We start from the raw sequence: 27,948 nt of genomic DNA, 5'->3' as shown, positions 1-27,948 counted from the left end.
TCTCCCAGGCACTTGTCTGGGCTCATACTTGTGGGTGAGAATGGCAATATGGTAAGTCTATACAATATACAGTATTTTTTTTAGGTAAGATAAGAGCTATGGAGAAAACTAAAGCAGGCAAGGAAGTTCAAACGTGTCTGTGGGTGGATGTGGAGGTTGCAGTTTTTTACCAAGTGGTCAGGGAAAGCCCCACTGAGGAGGAGACATTTATGCAAAGAGCTGAAAGAGACAGACGAGAGAGCAAACATGTGGTTATCCGTTGGAAGAACATTTCAGAAGGAAAAGCAAATGCAAAAGCCTTGAGGCAATGCTGTATCTGGTTTGTTTCAGGAATGAGGAGACCCCATGGCTCCCCCAAATTAAAGGAGGAGAGAGCAACAAGATGTAAGGTCAGAGGTGTAATTGGAGCCAGATAACACAGGACCCAGTCACCATTTAATGGTTTTTCCTCCAAGAAAAATGGGCTGTTTGAGGGTATTAAGAAGAGAAATAACATGACCTCTGGCAGATGTGTCGCGAATAGAATTTGGAGGGCAAGGGCAAAGCAGGGAAGCCGGTTAAGAGGCAAGTGCAATAACCCAAGCAACTCAGGGTTGCTTGGACCAGAGCGGTAGCTGCAGAGGTGATAAAAAATGGTCAGATTATTTTTCTATTTCAAAGTTAGGGTCAATAGGATTTGCTGGGTGACTAGATGTAGGGATGAGAGGAAGGGTCTCTCAGTCACTGACTGAGATGGGAATGTAGAGAGAAGCAGGTTTGGGAGAGAATATCAGGAGCATGGTTTTTGAACATGTGAATTTGGGATGTTAATTAGATATTCAAGTGGAGATGTCAATATGCGTCTGGAGTTTACATGATAGCTCTGAGCTGGAGAAATGGATTTGGGAGTCAACAAAAGATGATGGCATTTAAAGCCATGACAGGGGCGCCTGGGTGGCGCAGTCGGTTGAGCGTCCGACTTCAGCCAGGTCACGATCTCGCGGTCCGTGAGTTCGAGCCCCGCGTCGGGCTCTTGGGCTGATGGCTCAGAGCCTGGAGCCTGTTTCCGATTCTGTGTCTCCCTCTCTCTCTGCTCCTCCCCTGTTCATGCTCTGTCTCTCTCTGTCCCAAAAATAAATAAACGTTTAAAGCCATGACAGCGGATGAAATTACCAAAGTGTCAGTGTAGGTAGAGAGGAGGTCTACACCCCGTGCTCTGGGAGCTCTGTCATATATTGAAATTGTTACTGCATTTTTGCACCTGCATATACTAAAGACATCTCAAACTAACTCTATCTCAAATTCAATTGCCCCTCCTCTTTAGTTCTTCAGTTCTATGTACAGAACCACCATTTTGGTAGAATAGCAAATATCACTTTGAGCTTCCTGGTGGCCAAAGAATGAATGCCACTTGTCAAATTCTCAGACGTCTTGTTGCCATTGTTACTTCCTTCTCTTTCTTGAGAATAATAAGCCACTAGCTTTTCTAAAGATCCCCTCCCACCCATTTTTGCTCCTGTGGGTGTACATTACTATGGCTTTCTTCCATCTGTCTGACCACATTGCTCATTAGGTAGAAATGAATTTCTAGGTTTAGATCTTCCAAATTATAATAGGGTGTACTAAGAGCTTTTGAAGTGGTTTGATATTAAAATGCACACACACACACACACACACACACACATCATGAGTTTGAGACCTCACAATGCCAAGCTCTATTATTCAATTATTTACATGCTATTGTTGAGCAAAATATGATTGTTCTCCAAAGAGTGCATATTTACTGTTCTTTAAGAAAGTTTTTGCTTTCTCCACTTAATAAAAGTTCAGATGATATTACTGCGATTAGAATGTCTTTCTCTTCCTCTTTGTCTAGTTAGTCTTTGATTTGGTAACAGCTTCTTGTCCTTCAAAGCCATCTCAATTGTCATCTCCTCCAAGAAGTCTTCCCTGGTGCCCCAGGAAGGCTGTGGTTATGGAACATTCTAGTTTTACCTGTATCATCTCATTTTGTCTGTAAATATTTATACATATGTGTCCATCATTAGATGGAAAGCTGCTTGGGAGCAATCAATCTCTCTTTTCTTAAAAAGTTTATTTATTTTGAGAGAGCTAGAGATAGCACATGCACGTGCACACGTGTGCCCGTGTGTGCGTGTGTGTACATGTGTGGGTGCAAGCAGGGAAAAGGCAGGAAGAGATGGAGAGAGAGAATCCCAAGGAGGCTCCAGGCTGTCAGCAGGCAGTCCCACCCAGGGCTCAATCTCATGGACTGTGAGATCATGACCTGAGCAGAATTCAAGAGCCTGAGGTTTAACTGACCGAGCTCCACAATTGACTGAGCATCCTGGCAATTGCTTTTTTTTTTTTTTTTTTTTTAACCTTCTGATGTCCAACAAGTAGCACAGTGACTGGCACTAGTAATCAATTAGGAATTATAATTGATTGATTTGTAATCAATGAGTAATTGCGTAATTAGTAAGACAAAGGGTGTAAACCTGAGCAACTGAATTAATGTCCTTTGCAAACAAGAGAGCGTTAATTAGTACATGGAATGTTAGTTACCTGGAATTTAAATAAAAAAATTGGCGAAATAAAAAAAATAATAAGCACCTGGAAAAATTAAGATTCTCTTTTTGTTGGGGGCGCCTGGGTGGCTCAGTAGGTTAAGCGTCCCACTTCGGCCCAGGTCATGATCTCACAGTTTGTGAGTTCGAGCCCCGTGTCAGGCTCTGTCCTGACAGCTTGGAACCTGGAACCTGCTTCGGATTCTGTGTTTCCCTCTCTCTCTGCCCCTCCCCAGCTCATGCTCGCACTCTCTCTCTGTCAAAAGTAAGTAAACTTAAAAAAAAAAAAAGATTCTCTTTTTCTTGGGTGCACCTCTGAAGCTATATCATGTCAACTCTAAAACCTAAATAATTTCCCAGGTTTTAGGATCACCCAACACACTTATATTTGCAACTTGTGGTTGGCTCTGAAGATAAGGGACATTTTCATTATTTTTATAGCCAACTCATGTATGCTATCATGTTAATGGAAGGTTCTTTTAGGGATTGCACTTAGATCACTATTGCTTTTTAAACCATATTTTCTGCCACTCTACATTTGATTGTCTACCAGGTGCCAGGACTGTCTTAAATACTGTACTTATTTAAGCTTCAAGAGAGTCTTGTAATTTAGGTTTATTATTTTACATAGACAGGCCTTGTTATGGGTTGAATTGTGCCCTCCCCCATTCATATGGGAAGTCCTAACCCCCAGTACTCCAGAATGTGACTTTATTTGGAGATAGGGCCTTTGCAGGGGTAATCAAGTTCAAGTGAGGTTGTTAAGGTGGGTTTTGGTTCAATTTGACTGGTGTCCTTAAAAAATGGGGAAATTGACATATCCATAGAGGGAAGACAATGTGAAGAGACACAGGGAGATGTCCATCTACACGCCAAGGAAACAGACGGGGAACAGAGCCTGTTTTCACAGCCCTCAGAAGGAACCAGCCCTGCTGACACCCTGACCCTGGACTTTTGGCTTTCAGAATTTGCATGACAAATTTTTGTCCCATAAGCCACCTGGTCTGTGGTACTTTGTTGCGGCAGCCCTGGCAAACGAATACAGACACATCGTTTGGTTTTTCAATGGCAAAAAAAAAAAAAAAAAAAAAAAAATGTAGACCAATACCAGGATTGACTGGTTGCCAAGAGTTTTCCTTTTATTTTGAAGTATACTCTTTGACATCTCAAACTTTGGCTGAGGGGTGCAAAGTGTGTAAACCTGACCTACTGAATTTCCTTTAATAGAGTCACTTGGGATCATTTGATCATTAGTTTAACTAAATTCCTTCTTTGCAGTTCTTTAAATATTTATTTTATTCTGTACTACCTCTACGGGTAGTGAAGCCGATAAATGTGTTCCTGGCTGTGATAAGTACTATTCCTTCTATGTGCACCTGCTTAGTGCATGAAAAACAATACAGAAAGGGCACATTTAGAGAACACGTGAATAATCTCATGGTGTTAAATTCAGTCTATATGCTGATGGCTCCTGAACTGAAATCTTCAGCTTGGGCTTTTCCTCTGGACTCCAGGATTGTTTATCAAACTGTCCACTGACATTTTTGCCCGGTGCCTAATAGCATCTCCAGTTGAACCTACTCCAAAATAAGCTTCTAAACCTCCATCACCACCACCACCACCTGCCCCCAACCCACTCTCTTCACAATGTCCCCCACGGGAGGCCATTCTATGTTTCCAGACGCTTCTGCCAAACATTTTGGCATTATCTTTCGTTTTGCTCTCTGACACGTCGGATTTCGTTGGTCTGGGAAGCCTGTTGATTCTTCCTTTTAAGATTTACCAAGAATTCCACCACTTTAACCATCACTTCTGCTCCTATTCTGACCCAAACTTCCATCATCTCTTGTCTGGGTTATTGCAGGAGGCTCCTAACTCTTGTTCCTGTTCCTGCCATGAAATAACTAGAGTGAAGCAATAAAGAAAGGATGCCTGTGGAGGTGGGGGATGGGATGGGATGGGTGAAATAGGTGATGTGGATTAAGGAGGGCACTTGTGATGAGCACTGGGGGTGGTATGGAAGTGCTGAATCACTATATTGTACACCTGAAACTAACAGTACACTGTATGTTAACTAATCGAATTTTAAATTAAAAGAAAAAAAAGTATGTCTGATTGCATTGACGCTACTCAAAAACTTCCACTGGTTCCTCAACTCATTCAGAGGGAAAGGCTAAAGTTCTTACCATGATCTGTAACATCCTGCATGTTATGGCCCCTATCACGTCTCTTACAGTTTCTACTATTCTCTCCCTCGGTCTACTCTGGCCTTAGTAGACTACCTTCTTGCTATTTCTGAAACAAGCCACACACACCGTTTCCCCCAGAGCTTTCTGCTTACAGGGGTCCTCTCACCCCAGATAACTGTATAATTATTTCACTTCATTCAAGTCCTTACTGAAAAGTCACCTCCACCCTCCTTGCTTTCTTAACCCCTTTAGCGCTTATCAATGTTTAACACGTGACATATTTTACTTATTTATCTCACATATCACCGATCAGATTCCTCAATTAGAATGTAATTCCAAGGGATGAGTTTCCTTTTCTCCTTTTATTGTGTCATAGTAAAAGGGCCCGATCAATTTTGGCTATATATATATAGCACTAATTTGTCCCAGTTAGAGAGACTACTTTAAAATCTTACTATCTTTTACCTTCTGGATTGGTAATAATGCTCTGAGAATGTGCTCCTCCATAATTTGAACCTCCACATTTCTAGGCTTTCTGCTTTCCATGTCAGGAAGCTTGTTCCCAATCTCTCCCGTGATATTCCACTTCCCCATTGCAAACACATTTTGGAACACCTTTGTGTAAATTTTAAAACATTTACCAGTTCCTGGAAGCTATATTATGTGAAGTATGAAATTATTCATAAACTCACTTGATTTTAATTTTTTGAGGCAAGAGCTTCTTGAACAAACTGTTTTCTTAACAATTTAGCCACGCCAGAGGTTGTAGAACCAGCATATGATGGTGGCAGAAATTATGAAATAACAAAGCATGAATGAATGAATGAATGAATGAATGGTCTATCTTTCCTTTCATACACATACCTGACTGTGAGCTTCTCAGGTCTTAGACATAATAGGGATTCTCTTATTTATCTTTGATCCTATTACCTGACCCCTAAAATGCATTCAGTATTTGAAAGCATGAAGGGCTTCTCTTAGTTCACCGTGCTTTTTATGCCTTGGTCCTCCCATGTTTCAGCCATTATCATTATATCGGAGCCAGTTTATGTAGCTCCCTGGATTTGCTTTGCCATCGTTTTCTGTGTAATGCTTTGATTACCATCTAGAACATTACTGCACTGCAACAGCCTCCTTCCAGGTTACAGAAGGGATACTTCAATCTTCACTGAAGGGAGACTTACTGAACTCTGAGGCAGCCTTGGTGGTAATGGCCTTGATGTTGTGAGGCTGTTTGCTCTAGGTCCCTTATGCTGCTTTGGGATATAACTTAATAATGTCTTGCTTCATGCCTTGACTCCCCAGCTTTTTTTTAGGGGAGGCAGGATTCAAAAGTATGGGGGAGGCGGGGTGGGGACAGGGGTGGTTCATATCTCCTGCCATAACCTTTGACGGGAACGAGGAACTCCGGTGTTCTTCCTTCCTCTGTTCCAAAACACTGTGGTCTCCCAAGTCCTCCATGGAGACATCAGGTGAGACCGAACAGCCAGCACCCTTTCTTGCACCTCTGTGGGCAACTCAGTAGTTCATCTTCTTGATTTTTTGCTACCTCTTTTCCTACTTCATTGCCCCTTTCCCCTCGCTCTTGCTTCGCTTGGGTTATATTCTCCAAGGCATTTCTGTCATATAGGCCTTTACCTCGGGTCCTGTGTTCTTGGAAACCTGGATTAGAATATCATTGACTGTCCCTCCAGGCATATGACGCTGTAAAGCTTTTTACGTGCCTAGTTTTGTTGTATGTGCTTTTATGTATTTTTCATGTGTTCTTTCCACTTTCCTCTTTTGTGCAATTTATTTATTTTTTAATTTTTTTTTTTATGTTTGATTTAGTTTTGAGAGGGAGAGAGACAGAGCACAAGTGGGGGAGGGTCAGAGAGAGAGGGAGACACAGAATCCGAAGCAGGCTCCAGGCTCTGAGCTGTCAGCGCAGAGCCCGATACAGGGCTGGAACTCGTGAGTTGTGAGATCATGACCTGAGCTGAAGTCGGACGCTTAACCGACTGAGCCACCCAGGCGCCCCTCTTCTGTGCAATTTAACTGAAAACAAGTTCTGTCCTTAACACCCTCAAGAGTTTAGATAATAATAGCCACCTGTGCACCAAGTCCCTTTACAACCATTTTTACCTCACAACAATCCTGTGTAGGTACGATTATTGTTGCCTTTTTACAGAATGGGAAACTAAGGCTAAGATGTTTAGAAACTTGGCCAAAGTCACACAATTGCTGTGTGAACGCTAGAATCTGTATCTTAAAGACACCATTCCTCAAATAAACCTCCAGCAAGGACCGGGCTTACAGGAACCGAGATATAGGAGCTCATGAAGGGTTTAAATTCCAAATGGCTGGACTTTTATGGCCATGTTGGTATACACTCAAACTTAACACCTTGCTTAACCTTGCAGTATCTGGATGGATTTTCCACAAAAGAAGAGTGAGGTGGGTAACCCTTTACAACTTTAAAAAGGAGTCTATTTTTCTCCTTCTTGCTCATGCACGTTCTATGGCATCTTTTCCAAAAATAGACACATTTGTATACTTTGAAAATGAGGGGAGGTAATGCCCTCTTAGATAATCTCTTCAAGTGTTTTTAAGAACCCCTAAGCAACTTTGTACCTCATAACTCACAGATGTTATAAATATTTGATTGGTGCTTTGGACCCATGGAACCACATTGTGCCCAAAACACATACTTTTCTGTCCTAAGCTTTCGTTCTAGAACAAACAGTTGGTCTTAGTGTGATTTAAGATTAGGTTAGTAGGCATCTGAACTTAGAAGCATACTCAAAAGTTTTTCCATCCCATCAATCACTTTTCTAGTCTCTTGCTGTCAAGAGTGTAGGCATATCATGTTTTACCTGTTGCATAATTTGCCTTTCATCTTCAGAATTATCATTACCGTCCAAGGACTCCTCTGTGTGCAAATGACATGGTGCTCATTTTCTCATCATTTTCGGTTATGAACATGTCTACTTTTGTCTTCTTCACAGTTTGATTACTCTTTTTTAGGACGTAACAGAGATTATGTGATCGATAGTATTCATGGACCAGATTAAGCAGTAACAGAGCAAACACCCTTTTTAAATAATAGAAATGACTCCATAAGCCCGCTGATAAGCTTTGGCAAAACTGACTTGCTTTTGCTCTGTTGGGTGGCTTTTTAAAAACTATGTTAATATGCCGAAACTCTTAAGAGTTTTTGGTTTTGGCCTGTGGATGCAAGATACCTTTTAAAAGACTTTCTTCCTCCATGCGCCAAGAAAGATGCAGTGAGGAAGTTTACCAACTTCACTTAGTTGGTTGAGGAATCTTCCATGCCTTATTGGCTTTAGGGAGAAAGAATCTTGCAAATGAGTTATTCCACGATGTCACTTTTCTTCTTAGTATGTGGCTTTAATTCATTCAACAATTAGAAAACCATATTTATATGCAGAGGCTTCACTCTTTGGATCCTGGGGCCACCATATACGTAGTTACCACCTTAGAGATGTTTCTAAAGGTCTCAGGACCTGAATTCCCTTGCAAGCTTGGGTGGGGAGTTAGTGGGAAAACAGAAAGTTGGTTGGTGCGCAACAGGGCTTCCACCAAAGGAAGTTTTTTGCATTTGTCCGAGGGGCTTAACTGTAATTTGCAAAAGAAGCGGGGTCTCGGATGATGCTCCGTCAGCCGCCAATATTCCAGGGTCGCGGAGTCTAGCCAAGAAATCGAACTCGCAAGTCGCTCTGTTGGGGAAAGGCGTGCTGGAGAAGCTCCGTGGGCGGGCAGGGCGCAGGAGGAAGCCCCTCTCAGTTACCGCGCACCGGAATTCCTCACGCCCCTACCTCCACCCCAGCTCCCGCTCCACGCCCACCCACAGCCTGCCGCGCCCGCCCGCGCGGTGACGTCATCGCCTGGCAGCCGGCCGCCTGGACGCACCGCCCACGGAGTGGGAGCCGGAAGCCAAGCTAGCTTCGGCGCGCTGGCGTCCCGGAACCGCGGGAGCCTGAGAGCTCGCGCACCTGGGGAAAAGGCGGTGGGAGACAGCGGGCATGCGCGAGGCTGCCTGGCGGCGCAGGCGCGCTTCTGGCTTCGCTCCCGGGACGAGATCCGGTTCTCCGGGTTGGAGCGGGTGGGGAGTCGTGGGCCGTCCTGGCAGCCGGGGAGAAGGGGGAGAAGAAGGAGATGGGGACGGAGCCCGACGCTTGGGAAGGGCTGGTTTGCTTCTGGGATGGGAGGGGCCGGCTGGACGGATCTTGCGTCTGTGCTGGGCGCGCCCCACGGAGTTAAGGCTTTTTTTTTTTTTTGTCGGAAGATGAACTCAAACCACCACGCAGGCAAAGAGCGATGAGCTTATCCTAAATTAGGAACACGCTCAGAACACACGCCCAGAGCCTGGTGCCAGTTCTCCCTGAGGGATGAAAAGGTACCTGTGTGCCAGGCAGCGCGCAAAGGCAGACCTGTTATTTCACTCTTCTCCCGCCACCAGCAGTCCTGTGGGGCTGGCATTATGACATGGTCCCTAATTTTCCCCTCCGAAAACCGAGGCCAGAGTAATTTTTCTACGGGTTACGCAGCTGAAAAGTGGTGGAGTTGCCATTTCCACGAGGTTTGTCTCATAAAAAGCTCAGTGCTCCCCATCAGATGCTTGAAGTCACGAATGGGTGAAAATTAGACAGTAAAGACACTCTGTAAATGAATGGAAAGTCAAAAAGTTTGGACGTTAAAAACCGGGCTGCAGGAGTCAGGCAGGCGGAAAGGAGAAATGTCTGTGTCCAAGGAGATTTTGAATGTGCTTTGGCAAGAGGAAAGAGAAGAAAGTTTGTGGGAGGCAAGGAAAAGGAAGGTAAAGGGTTGGAGGTGAGACAGGAAGTCTGAGATAAAAGGGAAGTGATTGTTTTAACGGGAACCTGGTGTTTCTGCTCGGCTTGCAAATAGAAGCATCTGTATGTAATTCTACAGATTGGCTTCTCTTCCAAAGCAATGGATTTTCTCTTTTCTGCACTTAGGTTTTTGCTAGATGCACAGTGACGCTATACCTCTGTTTCACAAGAGGATGCATTCTGGTGACTCTAATAGAAACTTCAGAACCCTTGACAAAGATGATATGAGAGGATTTATTGCTGAACCCTGGCCTGAGACAGGTCTTTTCAGCGTTGGCAGGTATCTCCCTATCTCCTTTTTGGCTCCAGTGGTGAGAGGCATAAACAGTTAATCATAACCTCAAATCCAGTGCCCTTTCAGTGCCAACATCTATCTTTGAAAGGAAGGAGGGGTGCCTGGCTGGTTCAGTCTTTGGAGCATGTAACTTGATCTCTGGATGGTGAGTTCAAGCAAGCCCCAGGTCCTAGGGTGTGGAGCCTACTTGAAAGACCGAGAAAGAAAGAAAAAGAAAGAAAGAAAGAAACCCCCACATATCTTTGTTTAAAGAAGGTTGGCGTGGGTGATTTGTTAATTTGTGGTTTTATACTGCAATTATTGCTATAATACAGCTTGCTCTACCCAATTTAGCAACTGATTAAGTGCTACCTTGTATTAGTCTCTAATTATTTAATGGGTGTAAATTTTATCTCCTAAGCAAGATCATAAGGTTTCCTAGGCAGGGACTGTGTTGTTTCTTATATCCCTGAGTACTGATTTAATAGACTTTTTTCTGTCTCTTACTCCTCCTGAATCCCAACTACTCAGTCCCCTGCCTGGCACATACTAGGCATTCAGTAAATATTGAATGAATGAAATGTTGCCTTCTGGAGAGCAGAAAACAAGACTGTTATTTATATTTTTCTAGTCTTCCAGCAGAATTCTCTCCTTTTGGTAGACACTCAGCAAATGTGTGACTTGATTGCTGTGCCTTTCAGCAGGGGAAATATAATCTCCCTGTTGCCCTATGAAGAATTGTCACCTAAAACACTATGTTCCCAAGAAGTCTGTCAAGAAATAATTGTTGATAGATTGATTAGCTTCAAAGAAATTCTTGATTCTTTTCTGAAGAGTGCATCTGCCCTTCCACAGTGAATGATAATCATGGTTATATTGGCTACATTGCCTAAGAAATTCTTTGGGAGATTGTGTAATTTGAGCAGCTTTTTGACTTAAGAAAACAAACCAACCAATAAAAACCAAAATCGAAGCCCTAACCCAACAATGAAAACCCAATACGAAACAGGACCTTTATGCTTAAGAACCGTACCTGAAAATTTTAGATAACTTTTTGCTCTTGGGAAAGAGAATGCGTGTGTGTGTGTGTGTGTGTGTGTGTGTGTGTGTGTGTGTGTGTGTAGGCGCGCTCTGCTTCGTTTCAGGTAGGTAAAGCCAAGTCTGAACAACCGTTCTGTAAACTTATTAAACTGACAGCAAAGAATCCTTGTTAGTGAGGTGGGAGTAGCTAGGTGGTGATTCAGGAAATGTTTGAACATAGGAAAGTCAGGGGCAACAGCAATCCATTTCAGTATTTCCATTCGGGGGTGCTAAATCTGGCCCTGTCTCCCATTTATCAGCTGTGGGACCTGGGGGTAACATCTCTGGGCTGGGGTTGCCTCATTTGTACAATGGGGATGATAACGATACCACTATATAACTTTTAGAGTTACAATGTGTATATTTGCAAAGCCTTTCGAGCACTGCCTGGCACATGGGCTTGTAGCAAGCGCTTTAGGTAAATAAAACACTACGCTAAGCTAACCTCCACTTCCACATTGCTAGCTTCTTGTAAGCCCCACCTATACTGAAATTCTAGAGACGCCGCTGTTTCTGATTATAAGGTTTTTTCGACCCATGCAATTATTTTTTGTTACCGTCTACATGCCTATAACTCGCCCAAACAATTTGGGAAGTCAGTACTCCTTTGTCCCGCCTCTTTGGTCCCCCCACCCCCCCCGCCGCCTCCTGTCTGGGCGGGGCCGTGAGTGGGGGAGGGGGCATGCCCGTCTTCCTACCCTCAAACTAAGCTGCTCAGCGAAAGCGTTAACTGCCTCCCCGCCGCACTCCGGTCCTCCCGGGAACGCCCCTGGAGGCGGGGCCGTGGCGCCGCGCAGGCGCAGTACAGCAGCGCCGCGCCTGCGCCGTGGAGGGGCTGAAGGAGGCGGGGGATTGGTATGCTGCGTGCGAGTGTGTGAGGGAGGAGGCGTCGGGGCCGAGCGTGGTACTACGACGGGCGCGGGCCGGAGAGGGCGGGGGGATGCGCCGCGGCGGCGGTGGCGCGGGCGCTGGGGCTGGTGTTGAGAGGCGCCAGAGCAGCGGATCCCGGTCTCGCCGCCGCAGGAGCGCGGGTGTCGCGCGCGGCCTGAAGACGCCGTACCTTTCTGCCCCTCACCTTTTTTTTTTTTTTTTAAATAACCGGAACCAATGAACGCAGCCGGGACCCGAGCTCCGGAGGCCGCCGGTGCCGAGGGGACCAGGCTGGCGCCCGGCAGGAGCTCGCGTCCGAGGCGGCGGGGGCGGCCCGAGGAGTCGCCGGCGGCGGCTGCAGCGCCTGGCGGAGCGGACGAGTGGCCGGCGGACGAGTGGCCGGCGGCCGTAGCGCCGCTGCGCTTTCCCCCTGCTCCTCCTCCTCCGCGCCCTCATCCTGCCGCGACGCCCGGCCCGGCCTCGGGCAGGCTGCGGCGGTGGCATTGGGCTGCGCTACTGGTGCTTGGGCTGCTGGTGGCCGGCGCGGCGGATGGATGCGAGCTGGTGTCCAGGCACCTCGGCGGGCGGCGGGCCTCGGGCTCTGCCGCCGCAGCCGCCTCCTCTCCCGCTGCGGCGGCGGGCGACAGTCCGGCGCTCATGACAGGTGAGGGCCCGGGGGGGTGGGGGGCGGCGGGCGGGACGAGTCCGGCTGCTGAGGGACCCCCATCCCCGGGAGGGGCCCCTGCCGGGACCCCGCTATTTGACGGCCACGGGGCGATGCAGAGCGTGGCGCCCAGACGCCCGCGCCTTGGCCGCTGCTTCGTCGCGGTCCCCTACAGTCCGGACGCCTTCCCCCCCCCCCCCCCCGCCGACACCCCGCCCTCGACAGAGCCTCTCGACGGCACTCGCTTCCCCGCCCTACAGTCGGGTTCCCTGGTGTTCCACGCTGAGCAATGCGGCGGTTTCTCTTCCGTGCTGCAGAAGAGCCAGCAGGGTCTGCAGGGTACTGGGCTGAATTTTTTTTTTTTTTTTTTTTTAAGCTGCTAGAAAAAGTCGGCAGCAGCAATGCGGTATTGAGTCGGCCTACGGTGCTGCTTTTGCAAAGGCAGCTGGCAGCGAGTCTCACAGGTTCAAAGCCCCGCTGAGCATAGTGTCCCAGGGGAGGCTGCTAAAGAGGATTCTTTGAGAGCCATAATACCTAGTGGTATGAGTGGTTCCATATTAGTATGCGGAAACCTCTAAGTCTCATGTGTGTTTTTTGAAGGGTGGGAGGAACGTTTTAAAGGATGGGAAATATGTGCTGGTGGGAGCATCACTGGGTGACAAAGGGTGCCACCAGAAAGCTCTTCAGGTAACCAGAAACATACTTAAAATTTATCAAGTGCAGCGTATTCGGGGCTTGTATTTGAGCAAAAACAGTTCTGATTGAGTGCATCAGCACCTTTGTAATACAGAACGTTCTCGAAATTACTGAAAACTTGCGAACGTGTTGGGTAAGGATAGGTAGAAAATAGGATCCTTTTAAAGCTTTCCAGTGGCATGTACAAGTGGTCTGCATGGTTTAGGTAATGATGTAGGGATCTTGAAATGATTTCTTTTGGAAAAGTAGTGCAGCCGAAGTAATGTTTATTTATTTATTTATTGTACTTTATTTTTAAAAGTAATCCGCAGCTTTTCTGCATTGAATGCAAGACTAAAAAGGAAAAAGTAAAGTGGAACAAGATGACCCATCATTAATTTAACCAAAGTGATAGTCCAGCAGGCGTCTGAAAGTTACTAGCAGCTGCTCTGAGAAGTGCTCAAGAGCTATATTCTTTGGAGCAAAGCAGCTATTCTCTGCGTTCTATGACAGGGTGTTTGCTATTTTAGAGAGGAGGGTGTTGGTAAGCTCCGTTACGTGCTTTGTAGTTGTATGGAACATAATGGGCAGAATATTTAACTTGCTTGCTTTACCCTGAGACCTAGCAAGCTCCTCTAAAGGAAACTGGAAACCTCAAACCTGTCACTGGGTAATTTGGAGACAATGATTACAGATGCTCAGTATTAGGACCGCGATATGGTTTGGGAGGATATTTGGAATAATCTGAGGCTTGAATAGTCTTTATTCTCGAGATACAGATGTGGCAGATAAAAATGAAGAACAGTGATTATTAGGAAAGTAGCCAGATAAAACTATAATCGTGAAGGTTAAAGAAAGTGGGGAGATAAAACTGATTCTGAAGGTTTAATGCCTCATGCAGTAAGGGAGGGAGCAGAAATATTGGGGCTTCTAAAAGGCATAGCAGTGTGATGCTTGGTTTCTTGAGCAGAAGGGTTTGTTTAATAAATAATTGGCTAATGTTTTTATCAATATGTAATTGGTAGAAGGGCATATAATTCAGAAAATTTAGTATTTTTTAACCAGTAACAGTATAATGTACAATTATACATAAAGTATAATGTAGATTATATCAAGGAAATTACTGCAGATGGAATTTTATTTTAATTAGCTGTTTATAATCCTTTTTGAAGATTTAAATTTCTCTGAGTTGTTTATGGCATTGTGAAAAAGGAAAGGTGATTCTTATTGGATAAAAAGTCTGGTGCATCGCACAAAATGGGTTTGTGCTGTGGTGCTTTAAAATAAGTTTACAAAAATAGTATTAATTATGGAGTTTATTTTTAATGTTCTTTTCCTTTGTTGGAGTATTGATTTTTAACAAGTTAAACATTTCCATTTAAAGTTTAAAATAATCAGACTACACAATGTGCAAGTTAAATTGTGGTCATTAGTTTATTTAAATATAGTCAATAGCACTGGTATCTGGAAAGTGGTAAATTGAAGGTCTGTAATAAAGTTGGAGCATATTGAAAATTTCTCTGAACTACGTATATGCTCTCTATAGGGCTCCTTCCTATTCTTCTGATTATATGAATAGCACTTTCGTTTATGGTTTCCACTTGTAAATGTTGTGCTAGACCCAGAACATAATAGATTGTTGCTGATGTATACTTTAGGAAGTAGAATCATAGCCTGTACTTAAAAATTACTGTTAACTACATTCTGGGTAGTGTTAATGGAGAGAAAAGGGGTAGAGAGCATTAGTAATAAAACGTAGCTACATGTGAATTTTGAAAGTGGACAATTCTTGAAAGAATTCTGAGAGAAGAATGTTCTCTGGCTCTGTATTAAAATTGTCATTTAACTGTGAATTTTCTTAATAGCTCTGAAAATGACAGTCCAAATCACATCTTCTCTTTTCCGCTACAGTTTGGTTCTTTAGGGACGTTGTAAGAGTTTGCCTCTTACTAATAAAATGTAGAAAGCATTCTTTTCCACTGATGTTTCCCTCTCAGTTTTATTTTTGAGGTTTAGTGTATCCTAAGAATAAATTACCTTTAAGACATCTATTGCATATTTCGTTTTGAGCAAGCAAGTGTTCTTACAGAGACTGAGAAATCATCAAAATAAACAGACTTACCGTCATAATGAATATCCGTTTGTATTTTTCTTTTCTATATAACATTTTCAGGATTTTGCAAAAATGTTTGGATGAGGTGAAACCAATATTTATACTATTGTGAAATAAAGGTTATATATGGGGATATAGGGCCCTTGCTTTGTAAGTGATTGAAATTTAAAGCAGGTTAGGGCTTGGTGACTAAGAGTTTGTTGATTACCATTTAAGGCAGTGCTTTAATAATTCAAAACATTTTTTTTTTTTTTTTTTGCGTAACACATTTAGAATCAATGAATTGATCACAGTAGAGAATAATTGATCTCATCTGGATATGGTCTCTGAGAAATAGTTTATGAAAGGCAAGAAATACACTCAAATGTGTCATGTATATATATGTGTGTGTATACATACACGCACACACGTATGTACATATATTTACATATATGTATATATTTACACACACACACACATATATATGTATATGGAACACAGTTTTTTATTCTGGCAAAATATACAGAATTCAGTTGACCCTTGAGCAGCAGGGTTAGGAATGCTGATGTCTACAGTTAAAAATCCTAGTATAATTTTTGACTCCTCCAAAACTTAGCTACTAAAGCCTACTGTTGAGGAAGCCTAATGTAAACAATTAACACATATTTCATGTTTTGTATTATGTACTGATTCTTAAAGTAAGTTAGAGAAAAGAAAGTGTAATTAATAAAATCATAAGAGAAAATACATTTACAATGCTGTACTGTATTTATAAAAAAAAATCTGTATATAAGTGGATCCACAAAGTTTAAACCGACAGAGCTTAAGGGTCAACTGTAATTGACACATTTAAAACATATTTTCTTATATGTAGTTACTTGTTTCAGAATTAAAAAAAATTTTTTTTTAACGTTTTGTTTATTTTTTGAGACAGAGAGAGACATAGTGTGAGCAGGGGAGGGGTAGAGAGAGAGCGAGGCACAGAATCCAAAGCAGGCTCCAGGCTCTGAGCTGTCAGCACAGAGCCTGATGCGGGGCTGGAACTCGCAAACCGCAAGATCATGACCTGAGCTGAAGTTGGACGCTTACCCGACTGAGCCACTCAGGCGCCCCAGTTTCAGAATTTTTTAAAACGAATTTTAGCTTCGGAAATATTTGTTTCTGTCGTTTTCTAAAGATGAGTTAATGCCACTTTCTTCAGTGCCTGTATAAAGGTTTACTTTAATACTTGTCACTAGTTTGGTATGTTATTAGGAATGTAAAACACATTTTAAAATGTTTCTTGGAAGTATTAAAATTTCAGTGAAAACTTAAAGTATTCTTAATTTGAAGGAATACGATTTAGAAAGCGCCACTTTACTCAGTGTTAAACACATCTATGTAGTGGGGCTTTCGTTAATTTAGATGAAAATACTTTACATAAATATGATTATCATTGTAAAATCTTAAGGTTCACTTTTAAGTATCTCACCTTGAATGCCTGACATTTACGTAGCAAATGTCACCTTTTTCTTTTTTTCTTTTTTCTTTTTTTTTTTATTGGTATTGGCTTGAGTATAGTTACGTACATGTTGCTTTGAGGAGTATTATTTACAATGAATTTATAGTGCTAATGTTTACATTGTGACAGTGGTTAAACTTACAGTGTAGTTTACATAGTACTAGAAAATGTTGTTCCTCTTTTTGTGAAATTGCTCTTTCCGAATTTAGCTTATATTTAGCTTATGAAGCCACCTTTGGATTACTGGGTCTTCTGCTATATTTGCATTCTCTTTTGCCTTCCCAGGTAGTTCTCATTACTAGTCCTTTTCTTTATCAGTCTTTGGCCTTGCTGTAGGGGTTTTCCTTTCTTCTTTTCCTTTCTTTTCTTTTTGTTTTGTTTTGTTCTCTAGCTAACTATAGGATTAAAGAATCTACTCATTTGTTTTTTGATATAGTCTCTTCTGAACATTTAAGAATTAGTAATCTTACTGATCTGGAAATATTGCATCCCTTGTACTTTTCTTGAGAATACCACGGCAGACCTGATTGGGCTCTTGAGGGAATTCCCTGCCTCGGGGTAACTTAGAGGACCAATTGGAAAAATGGGTTTGGGATTTGGCGTAGCTTTAGCAATAGGAGTATCCACATAGAAATTCCTTAATTTGCTAAGGGCTTTCTTGGCGGTTGGATACATGCTAAAGTTTTTAGATTAATTTAGACTTCTGAGTAACTATTATCAAGCATTTTGGATATTGGCAATGCAGTGTAGAATACTTTAAAATGGTGGTTGGAGATCTGTATCTATGTATATGGTAGCTAAAGTATAAACTGGTTAAGCTAATGTTAAACAGTTAATGGTATGATTAGTAAGCCATTTTTGATATTCACTGGAATTTGGACCTTATTTTATTAAGATCTATCAGATTTTATCAGCCAAGCACTTATTAAGCACGTGCAGAATACCGCATAATAGGAATGGGAAAGAATACAAACAAGAGTAGGATAATGAGTTGTGCCTATTGGGAATAATAGATATGTTTACTAAACTGTTACTAGTTGTCAGTATTGGACTCAATGATTTACATACATCACTATTTTTGATTCTGAGGTTAATCCTGTTGGAGATAACCTGCTACAATCTTCATATAAAAGATGAGGAAACCTTTGGAGGATGATCTTAAGTAACTTGCCCAAGGTTATATTTAATAAATAGCAGAGTCAGAGGTTGACCTGAGTTTCGTTGCTTTCAAAGCTTTGATTCTTAGCTGGTATGTTATATGCATTCTTATACACACAACTAAATATAATGAGAGAGACTGTGATTAGTACCATAACAGACTGTAAAATGTTAGGGAAAGTAGGAGGGTAGAGTTTGAGTGGGACCTTGATAGCGACTTCTTGTGGCGATGAGTGAAAGAGCTTTCTGGAAGAAGGCATATGCAAGAATAAGGATTAAATTAATAGTTTTTTTTTTTTTAAACGTTTATTTATTGAGACAGAGAGAGAGCATGAATGGGGGAGAGTCAGAGAGAGAGGGATACACAGAATCTGAAACAGGCTCCAGGCTCTGAGCTGTGAGCACAGAACCCGACGCAGGGCTTGAACTCACGGACTGCGAGATCATGACCTGAGCCGAAGTCGGACACTTAACCGACTGAGCCACCCAGGCGCCCCAGGATTAAATTAATAGTTTTATTTGGAGTTCAGCATAGGGTGTATGTACAGTAGTGGGAAATGCAAAGAGAAAGAAGATTTGGGCCAAATTATCAAGGGCTTTAATATTCCTTAGTTTATACCCTTTGTATTGAAATGCCAGCACATTTAAAACTGCGGTACTCAACCAGTTCAGGAGTATGGGAAATTATATGTTTTCTTTTTTTATTAAAAATTTTTTTAAAATTTAATTTTATTTTATTTTTGAGAGAGAGAGAAAGAGCACCAGCAGGGGAGGGGCAGAGAGAGAGGGAGACGCAGAATCTGAAGCAGACTCCAGGATCCGAGCTGTCAGCACAGAGCCCTATGTGGGGCTCGAACACATGGAACATGAGATCATGACCTGAGCCGAAGTTGGAGGCTTAACTGAGGCGCCCCTGAAATTACACATTTTCTTAGCATACTGGTTTTACTAGATTGTTTAAACGGAAAACAAACTTTCAGTGTTTAATCATTAGTGACTAGCATTTAACATTACCCAACATGCACATGTTATGGAGAATGCAGATTTAAATATTAAGGTAAAACCAAAGGTTTAAAAAGGTATTTTGATCTTTGCGTGTTTTGTTCATAAACTTAAGAGGAATAAATCTGTTTTCTGGTCGGGTTAGGAAGCAGTGGTTTTTCAACATGAGACTGACATGATCTCTGTTTGAGAAAGTGAAGTCTGGGCAGATGGAAGTGAGGAGTTAATAGAGCTGAATGAAGAGGTCAGTTAGGAAGCTGCATTGAAGTAAAGGTTTTGAGAGTTTAAATCATGAAATTATGGTTATGAGATGTTTAGAGAAAATTTTGTAAAAATTTGCTTTATTGTTAGGAAGGAATCTAGAAGAAGTCTAAGAAACAAAAAAATTACCTTTTACTTTTTTTCTTTTTTAATGTTTGTTTATTTTGGGGGAGGAGGGGCAGAGAGCAAGGAGAGAGAGAATCTCAAGCTGGGTCCACACTCACTGTGAAGTCTGATTCAGGGCCCGATCTCACGACGGTGAGATCATGACCTGAGCCGAAAATCAAGAGTCGGACGCTTAACTGACTGAGCTATCCAGGCGCCCTAAAAAATTGCCTTTGACTTTTAAACACCCTAGTGTTTGTAGAATGACTTAAATTGGTGCAAGTCCTTGAAAATATGCAAGAGGTGAAACAGTGTTGTATAGTGCCTGTATTTCAAATGTGCCTAGTTAAAATAAAAATTATTTTTATATGTGATTGGACTTATATGATTTACAAAGTTGTTTCTATATGGCTTTTCAGTACTCCATATTTTAAAGTGCACGTTTGTTCCTTAATAAAGGATAACTGTTTCCAGGTTGACTTAATACTATATTGCATCAAAATTGAACTTCCCCACCCCAACCATCTGTAAATAGCAGTATCTTGGAGTACTGGCATATTATTTGTTTCAAAATTAACTTTTGAATTTTGCATGTGAATTTTAAGCTTGATCCTTAGGTGATGATTTCAAATGCCAAATCTAAATGATTTCTTCATTTCCTTATCCTTCTAGGTCTTTATGTTAGTAGATATTAGATAACTCAGTCCTTCTTGACACTTTCTAATCCTACCTTCAGTAACTGTTTTCCTTCACTGGTTTTACTGTTGCTAATTTTAAGGGTGGTTCTCTCCTGTCTCTGTCCTCAATCTTGTGTTCCTCTCATCTAGCTGAACATTTCCTTCTCAGAGAACTTCATTACTAGGAAAGTTCTAAATTGGGGATAGGAAACCCCAAGCCAATGATTGATTTGACTTGGCTTTATTTCATTTGGCTCTTGAGGTGATACTGCACAACCATGGTGGCTGCAGTCCTGAGAGTAATTTCCTTTCTGCTAGGCTTCCTTAGTCATACAGTTTAAAGTGAAACAACTTTGGGATAAAGGCTAAGATTAGTTGTAGAGTGTTAAATAGTAACCATTTAGTGTTCTCTTTACCTGGTGGTAATTCCCCTCACCCCAGAACCACAGAGTAGTCCGCTGGACTAACATTCATCTCAGCACCCAAGCATCTGTATCTGTCCCAGTGTTTCTTGCAAAATGAATTTGCTTATGGCTCTTGGCCTCTGTTTAACTTATTTTCCTTCTGGTGGTTCTCACTTTCTCTACCCCTTTCTTTGTTCTTCCTGAACTTGCCATTATGTGGAACTGAAACACTTCAAAAATGACTTTATTGAATTAAATACTGGGTTTTGAATTGTAAAAATAATTGGAGTGAGTCTGATTTGTGTGATTTAAAAATACTGAACAACCCAGGGTACCTGGGTGGCTTAGTCAGTTAAGAGTCTGACTCTTGATTTTGGCATAGGTCATGAACTCACAGTTCCTGAGATCTGTGCTGACAGCACTGAGCCTGCTTGGGATTCTCTCTCTCTCTCTCTCTCTCTCTCTCTCCCTCCCTCCCTCCCTCCCTCCCTCCCTTTCTTTCTCCCTCTCCCTCTCCCTCTGCCCCTCCCCCATTCATACTTTTTCTCTCTCTCAGAACAAGTAAATAAACATTAAAAGAAATACTAAACAACCTTATCACAAACCCCTTGGGTAATGAAAATGATTTGTAGTTGTTTGTTAAATGATTCTCAGTAAGTTAAAAAGGTTTTTTAAACCCTTACTGGAAATTTTTATCTGCTATTTACCATACAGGACATTTCACAGACCCATGTTATTGTGCAGGTATTTTCGTCCCTTTGTAAAAATATCTGGTGTTGAGGGGCATCTGGGTGGCTCAGTCAGTTGAACATCTGACTCTTGATTTTGGCTCAGGTCCTGATCTCATGGTTGGTGGGATCAAGTCCCACATCTGGCTCTGTGCTGATAGCATGGAGCCTGCTTGGGATTCTCTCCCTCTCTCTCTGCCCCTTCCTGCTTGCACTCTCTCTCCCTCTCAAAATAAATAAACATTAAAAAGAAAATCTGATGCTGAGTAAATAGTCTTAATCCTCCTTTATTCCTGTTTTCCAGCAATAATCCTCTGACTTTTCATGTATGATAAGTATGTAATTTTTCCTGGTTCCCTACTTTCATCTTCAGCAATTCTTTCTGCTTTGTCACACGCATTCAAACTGTTAATCTTTGATATTTCTTTCTTCTGTATTTCTGTATACCAAATTAAAAAAAAAATCTGCTTTAAATCTTTGTTCATCTATGGGTATAGGTACTCTGCTATTTTATGAATTTGCTTTTTAAAACATCTCCTGTGATGTGCATCCAGTCTTTGGTTCTAGGTCTGTTGAAATAGATCCTTAAAAGAAGTATAAAATCAGAAAGTCAGACTATGGTGAATCTGTGTGTGTGTGTGTGTGTACATAAAGCTTTTAACATAATTAAGTGACTGTTTTATGCCAGATATGATGCAAGGAACTGGGGATATAAAGATGCTGAAATTGACCATTTTTATCATTGCAAGAACAATGTAAACTTTAAAATTGCCCAAGAGTAGATTGCATAATCTAAAAAAATAAGTATTAATATTGTATTTGTTTTTTAAAAGGAAACTGCTGTGGTAGCTTATCTAGTAGCATTACTGCATTTACTAAAAATATCATTAGAATATTTCTTAGAAGTTTTTTGTTACACATTTGCAGTATTGAAAATAAGCCTTCTTCCTTCTTTGGAACAAGGTGTGATGTAAATAAATACAGTTCTTTTTTGTTTGCTCTTTGGTATTTTATGCTTCACTAACAAGCAAACAAACAAACAAGATACTTCAGTGACTGTAATGTTCCAGTCACCAAGGTTGGTGTTTCGAATGTTAAGATTAATAAGTTGTTGGGACGCCTGGATGGCTCAGTCATTCAAGCGTCTGACTTGGGCTCAGGTCATGATTTCATGGCTCGTGAGTTCGAGCCCCACGTCGGGCTGTGTGCTGACAGCTCAGAGCCTGGAGCCTTCTTCAGATTCTGTGTCTCCCTCTCTTCTCTCTCTGCCCCTCCCCTGCTCACACTCTGTCTCTCTCTCAAAATTAAATAGACGTTAAAAAAAAAAGAAAAGATTAATACGTTGTTGACCTTGCCTTGTGTTCTAGGAGGAGATACCCCTTTTAAAGGGTGATAATACATTGTAACAAGAGTATAAGGGCATAAGGGCTATATTTAATAGAATTACAGAGATGGAGTTACTTACTCATTTTGATGTGGAGAGGTGGGCTATTAATGAAGATTTTTTTTTTCCACAGTAGATAACTCACTGGGAATGCGTGAGAATTTGTCACATAGAGAAAAGTATAGCAGTGTGAGAGGAGGAAGCTGAGTAGGGAATGACATTTATCATAGACATTGCCATTTGAGAATGTTACATGGAGATTGTGAATTACCAAATACCTAAAATGCAACGGTCCTCCTGCCTGTAGTGTACCACCATCCATATTTGCATGTGGGATTCATGTTTATGCCCGGCATGTTTGTATTTTATCTTATTTAATCCTTTAGAATCCTGGTGAGGTTATCATCACCTCCATAGATTACTACATATAATGGAGATTTAGGAGTGGTCTCAAATAGTTTATATCTTAAAAATCCTCCAGTGCCAAAGATCTGTATGATAAAGCACAGTGTATGATTAGAGGGGAATTAGGAAATGAGGCTGATGATACAGCAGAATTAAACATTCTGATTAATTTTAAATTCTTGGTCTTTATTGTCTAAAGAACATTATGAGTTTATTTTTCATTCATTTTTGGTAAATAGCCAGCTTTTTAGTTCTTAAAATTTTGCATTTAGTATTCTGAAATCTTAAAAAATACTAATTTAAGATATATGATTTCTAGAAATTAGAAAAAAATTGGTATCCTCATTAAGTGGGTAATTCCTATTTGTGGTTTGTTTTAATGAATATGCTGTAAGGATGGAGTGTCATTTTATTTATTTATTTATTTATTTATTTATTTTAATTTTTTTTTTCAACGTCCATTCATTTTCGGGACAGAGAGAGACAGAGCATGAACGGGCGAGGGGCAGAGAGAGAGGGAGACACAGAATCGGAAACAGGCTCCAGGCTCTGAGCCATCAGCCCAGAGCCCGACGCGGGGCTCGAACCCACGGACCGCGAGATCGTGACCTGGCTGAAGTCGGACGCCCAACCGACTGCGCCACCCAGGCGCCCCTGGAGTGTCATTTTTAAGAAGCATAACATTTCATATCTTGAACTTTTACCTGGGTCACAAGTCTGCTCCCAGTTTTGTACAGTGAGATTAGGAGCATGGCCTCTAGACTAGAGCAGGATTTCTTGGGCAGTCCCAGTCTGACAGTGGTTTTGTAATTCGCGGTAGGTGATTTAATCTATTCATGCCTAAAAAGGGTTCCTGGACCCAATTCCAATGTGTGTGGGGAGACTCGCCCATACCAACAAGCAGTTCTCAGACACCAGCATGTGTCTGAGAATTCGTTGCAATTCTGACACTATCTACGTGCAGATAGAATCAGATTCCACAGGTTAGAAGTCTCAGTCCCACAAGACTACTCTCCACTTCAGAAGCCAGTCACAAGCCCAGGTTGTTACCTATGCTTCTGATTGACCTGTAAATCAGAGGTTCCCATGACCCCGTATTTGGGTTCATTTAGTTTGCTAGAGTGGCTCACAGAACTCAGGAAACCCATTTACTTACTAGATTACTAATTTATTACAAAGAATGTTAAAAGGTACAGATCAGCAGCAGATGAGATACCTAGGACAAAATCTCAAACAGAGGAGCTTTTGTCCTCCTGGAGTTTGGGGCTCTGGGTAATGGCACATGGAAGCGTTCTGTTTCCCCAGAGTGGAAGCTGTCTGAACCCCCTTTTGGGTTTTTATGGAGACATTGGGTTTTCATTATATAGGTATGATTGATGAACTCAGTGGCCGTTGGGGATTGATTCAACCAACCCCTCCCTCCTCCTTAGAAATCAGGGTGGGACTGAAAGTTCCAAATCTACATTCGAGCAGAATATGGTTCCTCTGGCAGCTAACCCCATCCTTTAGGTGCTTTGCAAAATTCGCCTTCAGTAACCTAAGCCCAGTTGTAGTGGGAAGGGTTGGTTATGAATAATAAGACACTCCTTTCACCTTTATAGCTCTGAAGCTTTTTCAGAACAGGAAACAAGAGCCCAAATATAAAAGATGCTCCCTTTGCTCTTATCCATCAGGAAGTTCCGTGGGTTTTGGGAACTGTGAGCCAAGTTTGGAAACTGTGCACAAAGACCAGACATGTATGAATATTTATTTTGGTCATCTCCGTGACCAAATACATACATTTCTTATAAATTACAATATTACAGTGCCTAAATGTCCTTATCTCTAAAGTGATTTGACGATTACATGAGTTAATCTGTGTAAAGTGCTTAGAACAGGGTCTGGCAGATCTGAGTATTCAGTTGTTGGCTTTTTTTTTTTTAACCTATAGATAAAGATGTAGGATAGTTGTAGAAATGTGCTGTGATATGTTGAGTATTGTTAAGATGTTTTATGTTGCGTTAAAAAATTTGAAGACATAGTTTGAGTCACATCTATGATCTAAATAACCATTAATGATCTGAGCTTTGAATGTATGTATGTATGTAACTAAGTATGGAGATTGAGATTGAGGAGTACTGTGGGATTTTTAAAGAATTGTGTCATTGGCTTAAATGATTTTTTTTACCTTTTTGTAAGATTAAAAGATTTAATGCATTTTGCAGTTGAAATATCAGATAAAATCTTTAAGGTCCCCATGGAGCTTGCATTTCATTTGGGAGTATAGGGAAAAAAAAAATGTTTTTAACTTGTGAGAAATGCTATCAAGGAACAAAAGAGGCCCAAGATAGAAAATAATGTGGATGGTGTAGGGACACCTACTAATTTAGGTAGGCTGGTTAGGAAGGGCTTCTGAGAAGGTGACATTTAAGGGGACATCTGAAGGGTCAGGAGCCAAATCTGTGAAGAGTTGGGTAATAGCATTCCACGAAATGGTAGTAGCATGGACAAAGACCAGGAGGCAAGAAAGAATTTGAATTATTTGAAGAAGCAAAAGTATCATTTTGACTGAGCATCTTGAGGAAGAGGGAGAGAAGTGTTTGATCTGGCTGTCCCAGTGGGAAGGGCCAGATGATACAGAGCTTCATAGACCATGTTTGGGGTTTATTCAGTGGGTGATAGGAAGCAGTTGAAGCATTTTAAGGAGAGTAGTTTATAATTCCTTTTTTGAGGGGAGGTTGTTAGTGTTTTGTTTTTTTTTTTTGCCCTGGAATTATTATGGAAAAGACATGTAACACACAGTTTACCATTTTAACCATTTTTTAAAAAGTTTTATTTATTTGTTTTGAGAGCATGTGTGTGTAAGCTGGGGAAGGGCAGAGGGAGAGAGAGAATCCCAGGTAGGCCCCTCGATGTCAGCACAGAGACATATGCGGGGCTCGATCCAGGTGAGACAATGACCTGAGCTGAAACGGAGAATTGGACGCTTAACGGACAGAGCTACCCAGGTGCCCCTTAACCATTTTAAAGTGTGCAAATTCAGTAGTGTTAAGTATATCCACAGTGTTGTGAAACAGATCTCCAGAAGTTTTTAATCTTGCAAAACTGAAAACTCCGTTAAATTTCAATCAGGAAAAGGAGGCAAACTGAAGAAGAAACAAAGAACTTTTATTTGGGGCCATAGAATTGGTAATTTAGGGAGCGCAGATTCACGTAGCAGCTGGAGAAGTGTCCTGCTCATGTGGGGGAAAGCAAGGGGTTTTTATGAGAAAGAAGAAGGTAATTACATCACTTAGACATAGAAGAACGGAAGAAAATGTTCATTGGTGCTAACCGGTTGAGCTGCTTTTGATTATTCTCTAATCGACTACTTTATTGGTGCTATCAAATGAAACTATTCTTGGTATGCATTAGTTAACCGTTCTGTCTTCATGAAGTTCATACCAGCAGTTTTATGGTCCGAATGTCAGTTGTTCTGTTGTATTTTACTAGCAACTGCTGGAAACAGTTGCCCCTTCTGGCTGAGTTTGAGTTCATTAATTAGAAAGGAAAGTGGAAGCTGAAGCTTTAAAGTGGAGTCTGTCCTTCCACACCATCAAACAGTAGTTCCTCACAGTCTCTGGGACCTTCATTCTGCTTTCGGTTTCTATGAATTTGACTACTTTAGATACCTCAGTGTAAGTAGAATCATATAGTCTTTATTTTATCGTGACTAGCTTTGACTTAGCTTAATGTCCTCAGTGTTCGTCCATGTTGTAGCATGTGGCAAGATTTCCTTCCTTCTTCAAGGCTAAATGATACTCCATTGCATGTATGTGCCACATTTTTTATATCCATTTGTCTGCCAGTGGACACTGGGGTTGCTCCTACCTTTTGGCTGTTGTGAGTAGTGTTGCTGTGAACATGGGTGTGCAAATATCTCTTTGAGACTGTGCTTTCAAGTCTTTTGTATATATATATTCAAAATGGGATTCAATATGGGATTGCTGGGTCATATGGTAATTCTATTTTTTGTCTTTTGAGGAACCTCATACTGTTTTCCATGGTGGTTATCCCATTTTACAGCCCCACCATCAGAGCACAAGTGTTTCAGTTGCTCCATAATTTACATTTAAAGGATTTATTTGGCTACTGTTTGGGGGATGAATTGTTGGGAGCAAGAGTCACCAAAAGGAGATTGCATAGGAAAGTAGTTATTAGTAGTCTAGTTGAGAATTACTAATGGCTTTGACTAGGATGATAGGAGAAGAGGAGGGGTTAGCAAGGTATTCTGGAATTAGAATTGATTTGGCTTGCTGATGGATTGGGAAACAGCAGTGAGACAAAGGGAAGAATCAGTGACAGCTCTTAGATTGGTGACTTCTGGGTCCCTAGTGACCTCCACAATGGCTAGTGCAAGTAGGAAAGTCTTTCCCAGAAGCCCTCAAAATGTTTCTTCTCAGGTCTCCTATGTCAAGTCTGGGTTAGTAGACAAGGATTTCCCTTTTTAGAACAATCGTGTTTCATTCTCCTAGGACTGGGGGAGTGGCCCACTTTCCTGAGCACGTTAGTACCCTATATATTTGAACAAAATGGAGGTTCTCTTAGGAAAGGAGAAGGGAGGGAATGACAGATTAACTAATTCGCTTTGTGAGTTTGGGGGAAGTATTGTGATCTCTTTTGCCTCATTTGTAAACTGGGAATATAAGTACCTCACAGGATTGTTGTGAAGATTAAAATAGTGGATTTGAAGTGCTTAACAAGGAGTAAAATGCTCAGTAAATATTTTCTTTACCTGATTCCCTCTCCCCTCTTTTTTTCTTTTTTTTTAACTTTGTATTTCTTTTAATGGTGCCACTGTTTTTCTAATCAATCAAACACAATTTCTTGGAGTTACATTTGATCTTTCCCTCATTTTTCTATTCAAGTTCAGAGTGGGCACAAACTCCTTGATTATCTTTTGTATGTCATAAATATACTCCAGCAAAATTAGACTACGCCTTGTTCTTTGAATACACCTCATTGTCTCCCTTAGTCCATTGCTTGCATGTTTCTCTCAAACTAGAGTGTCATCTCCCATCTCTCAAGGTCCATTCCAGATATTTGTTCAGTCAGTAAA

At 41.5% G+C, this 27,948-nt stretch overlaps 1 protein-coding gene across 3 annotated transcripts in view; it reads left to right on the top strand.

Moving 5' to 3' along the window:
- The first annotated feature begins 11,855 nt into the window (after nt 1-11,855).
- Nucleotides 11,856-27,948, top strand: part of STIM2 (stromal interaction molecule 2) — a 150,710-nt gene continuing 134,617 nt past the window's right edge. Inside the window, exon 1 of one of the 3 annotated variants that reach the window (XM_040486239.1) lies at nt 11,856-12,479. In XM_040486239.1, coding sequence (XP_040342173.1) covers nt 12,053-12,479 — 427 coding nt within the window. In that variant the 5' untranslated portion in view covers nt 11,856-12,052. Of the gene's footprint in view, nt 12,480-12,577; nt 12,819-27,948 lie in introns of those variants that run through there. The other 2 variants (XM_040486248.1, XM_040486256.1) reach the window with 2 other exon arrangements.

The sequence above is a fragment of the Herpailurus yagouaroundi genome, unplaced genomic scaffold (assembly GCF_014898765.1).
Source record: "Herpailurus yagouaroundi ecotype Mexico unplaced genomic scaffold, PumYag 28, whole genome shotgun sequence".
Classification (NCBI taxonomy): Eukaryota; Metazoa; Chordata; class Mammalia; order Carnivora; family Felidae; genus Herpailurus; species Herpailurus yagouaroundi.
This window is presented reverse-complemented; position numbering and strand designations above follow the sequence as displayed.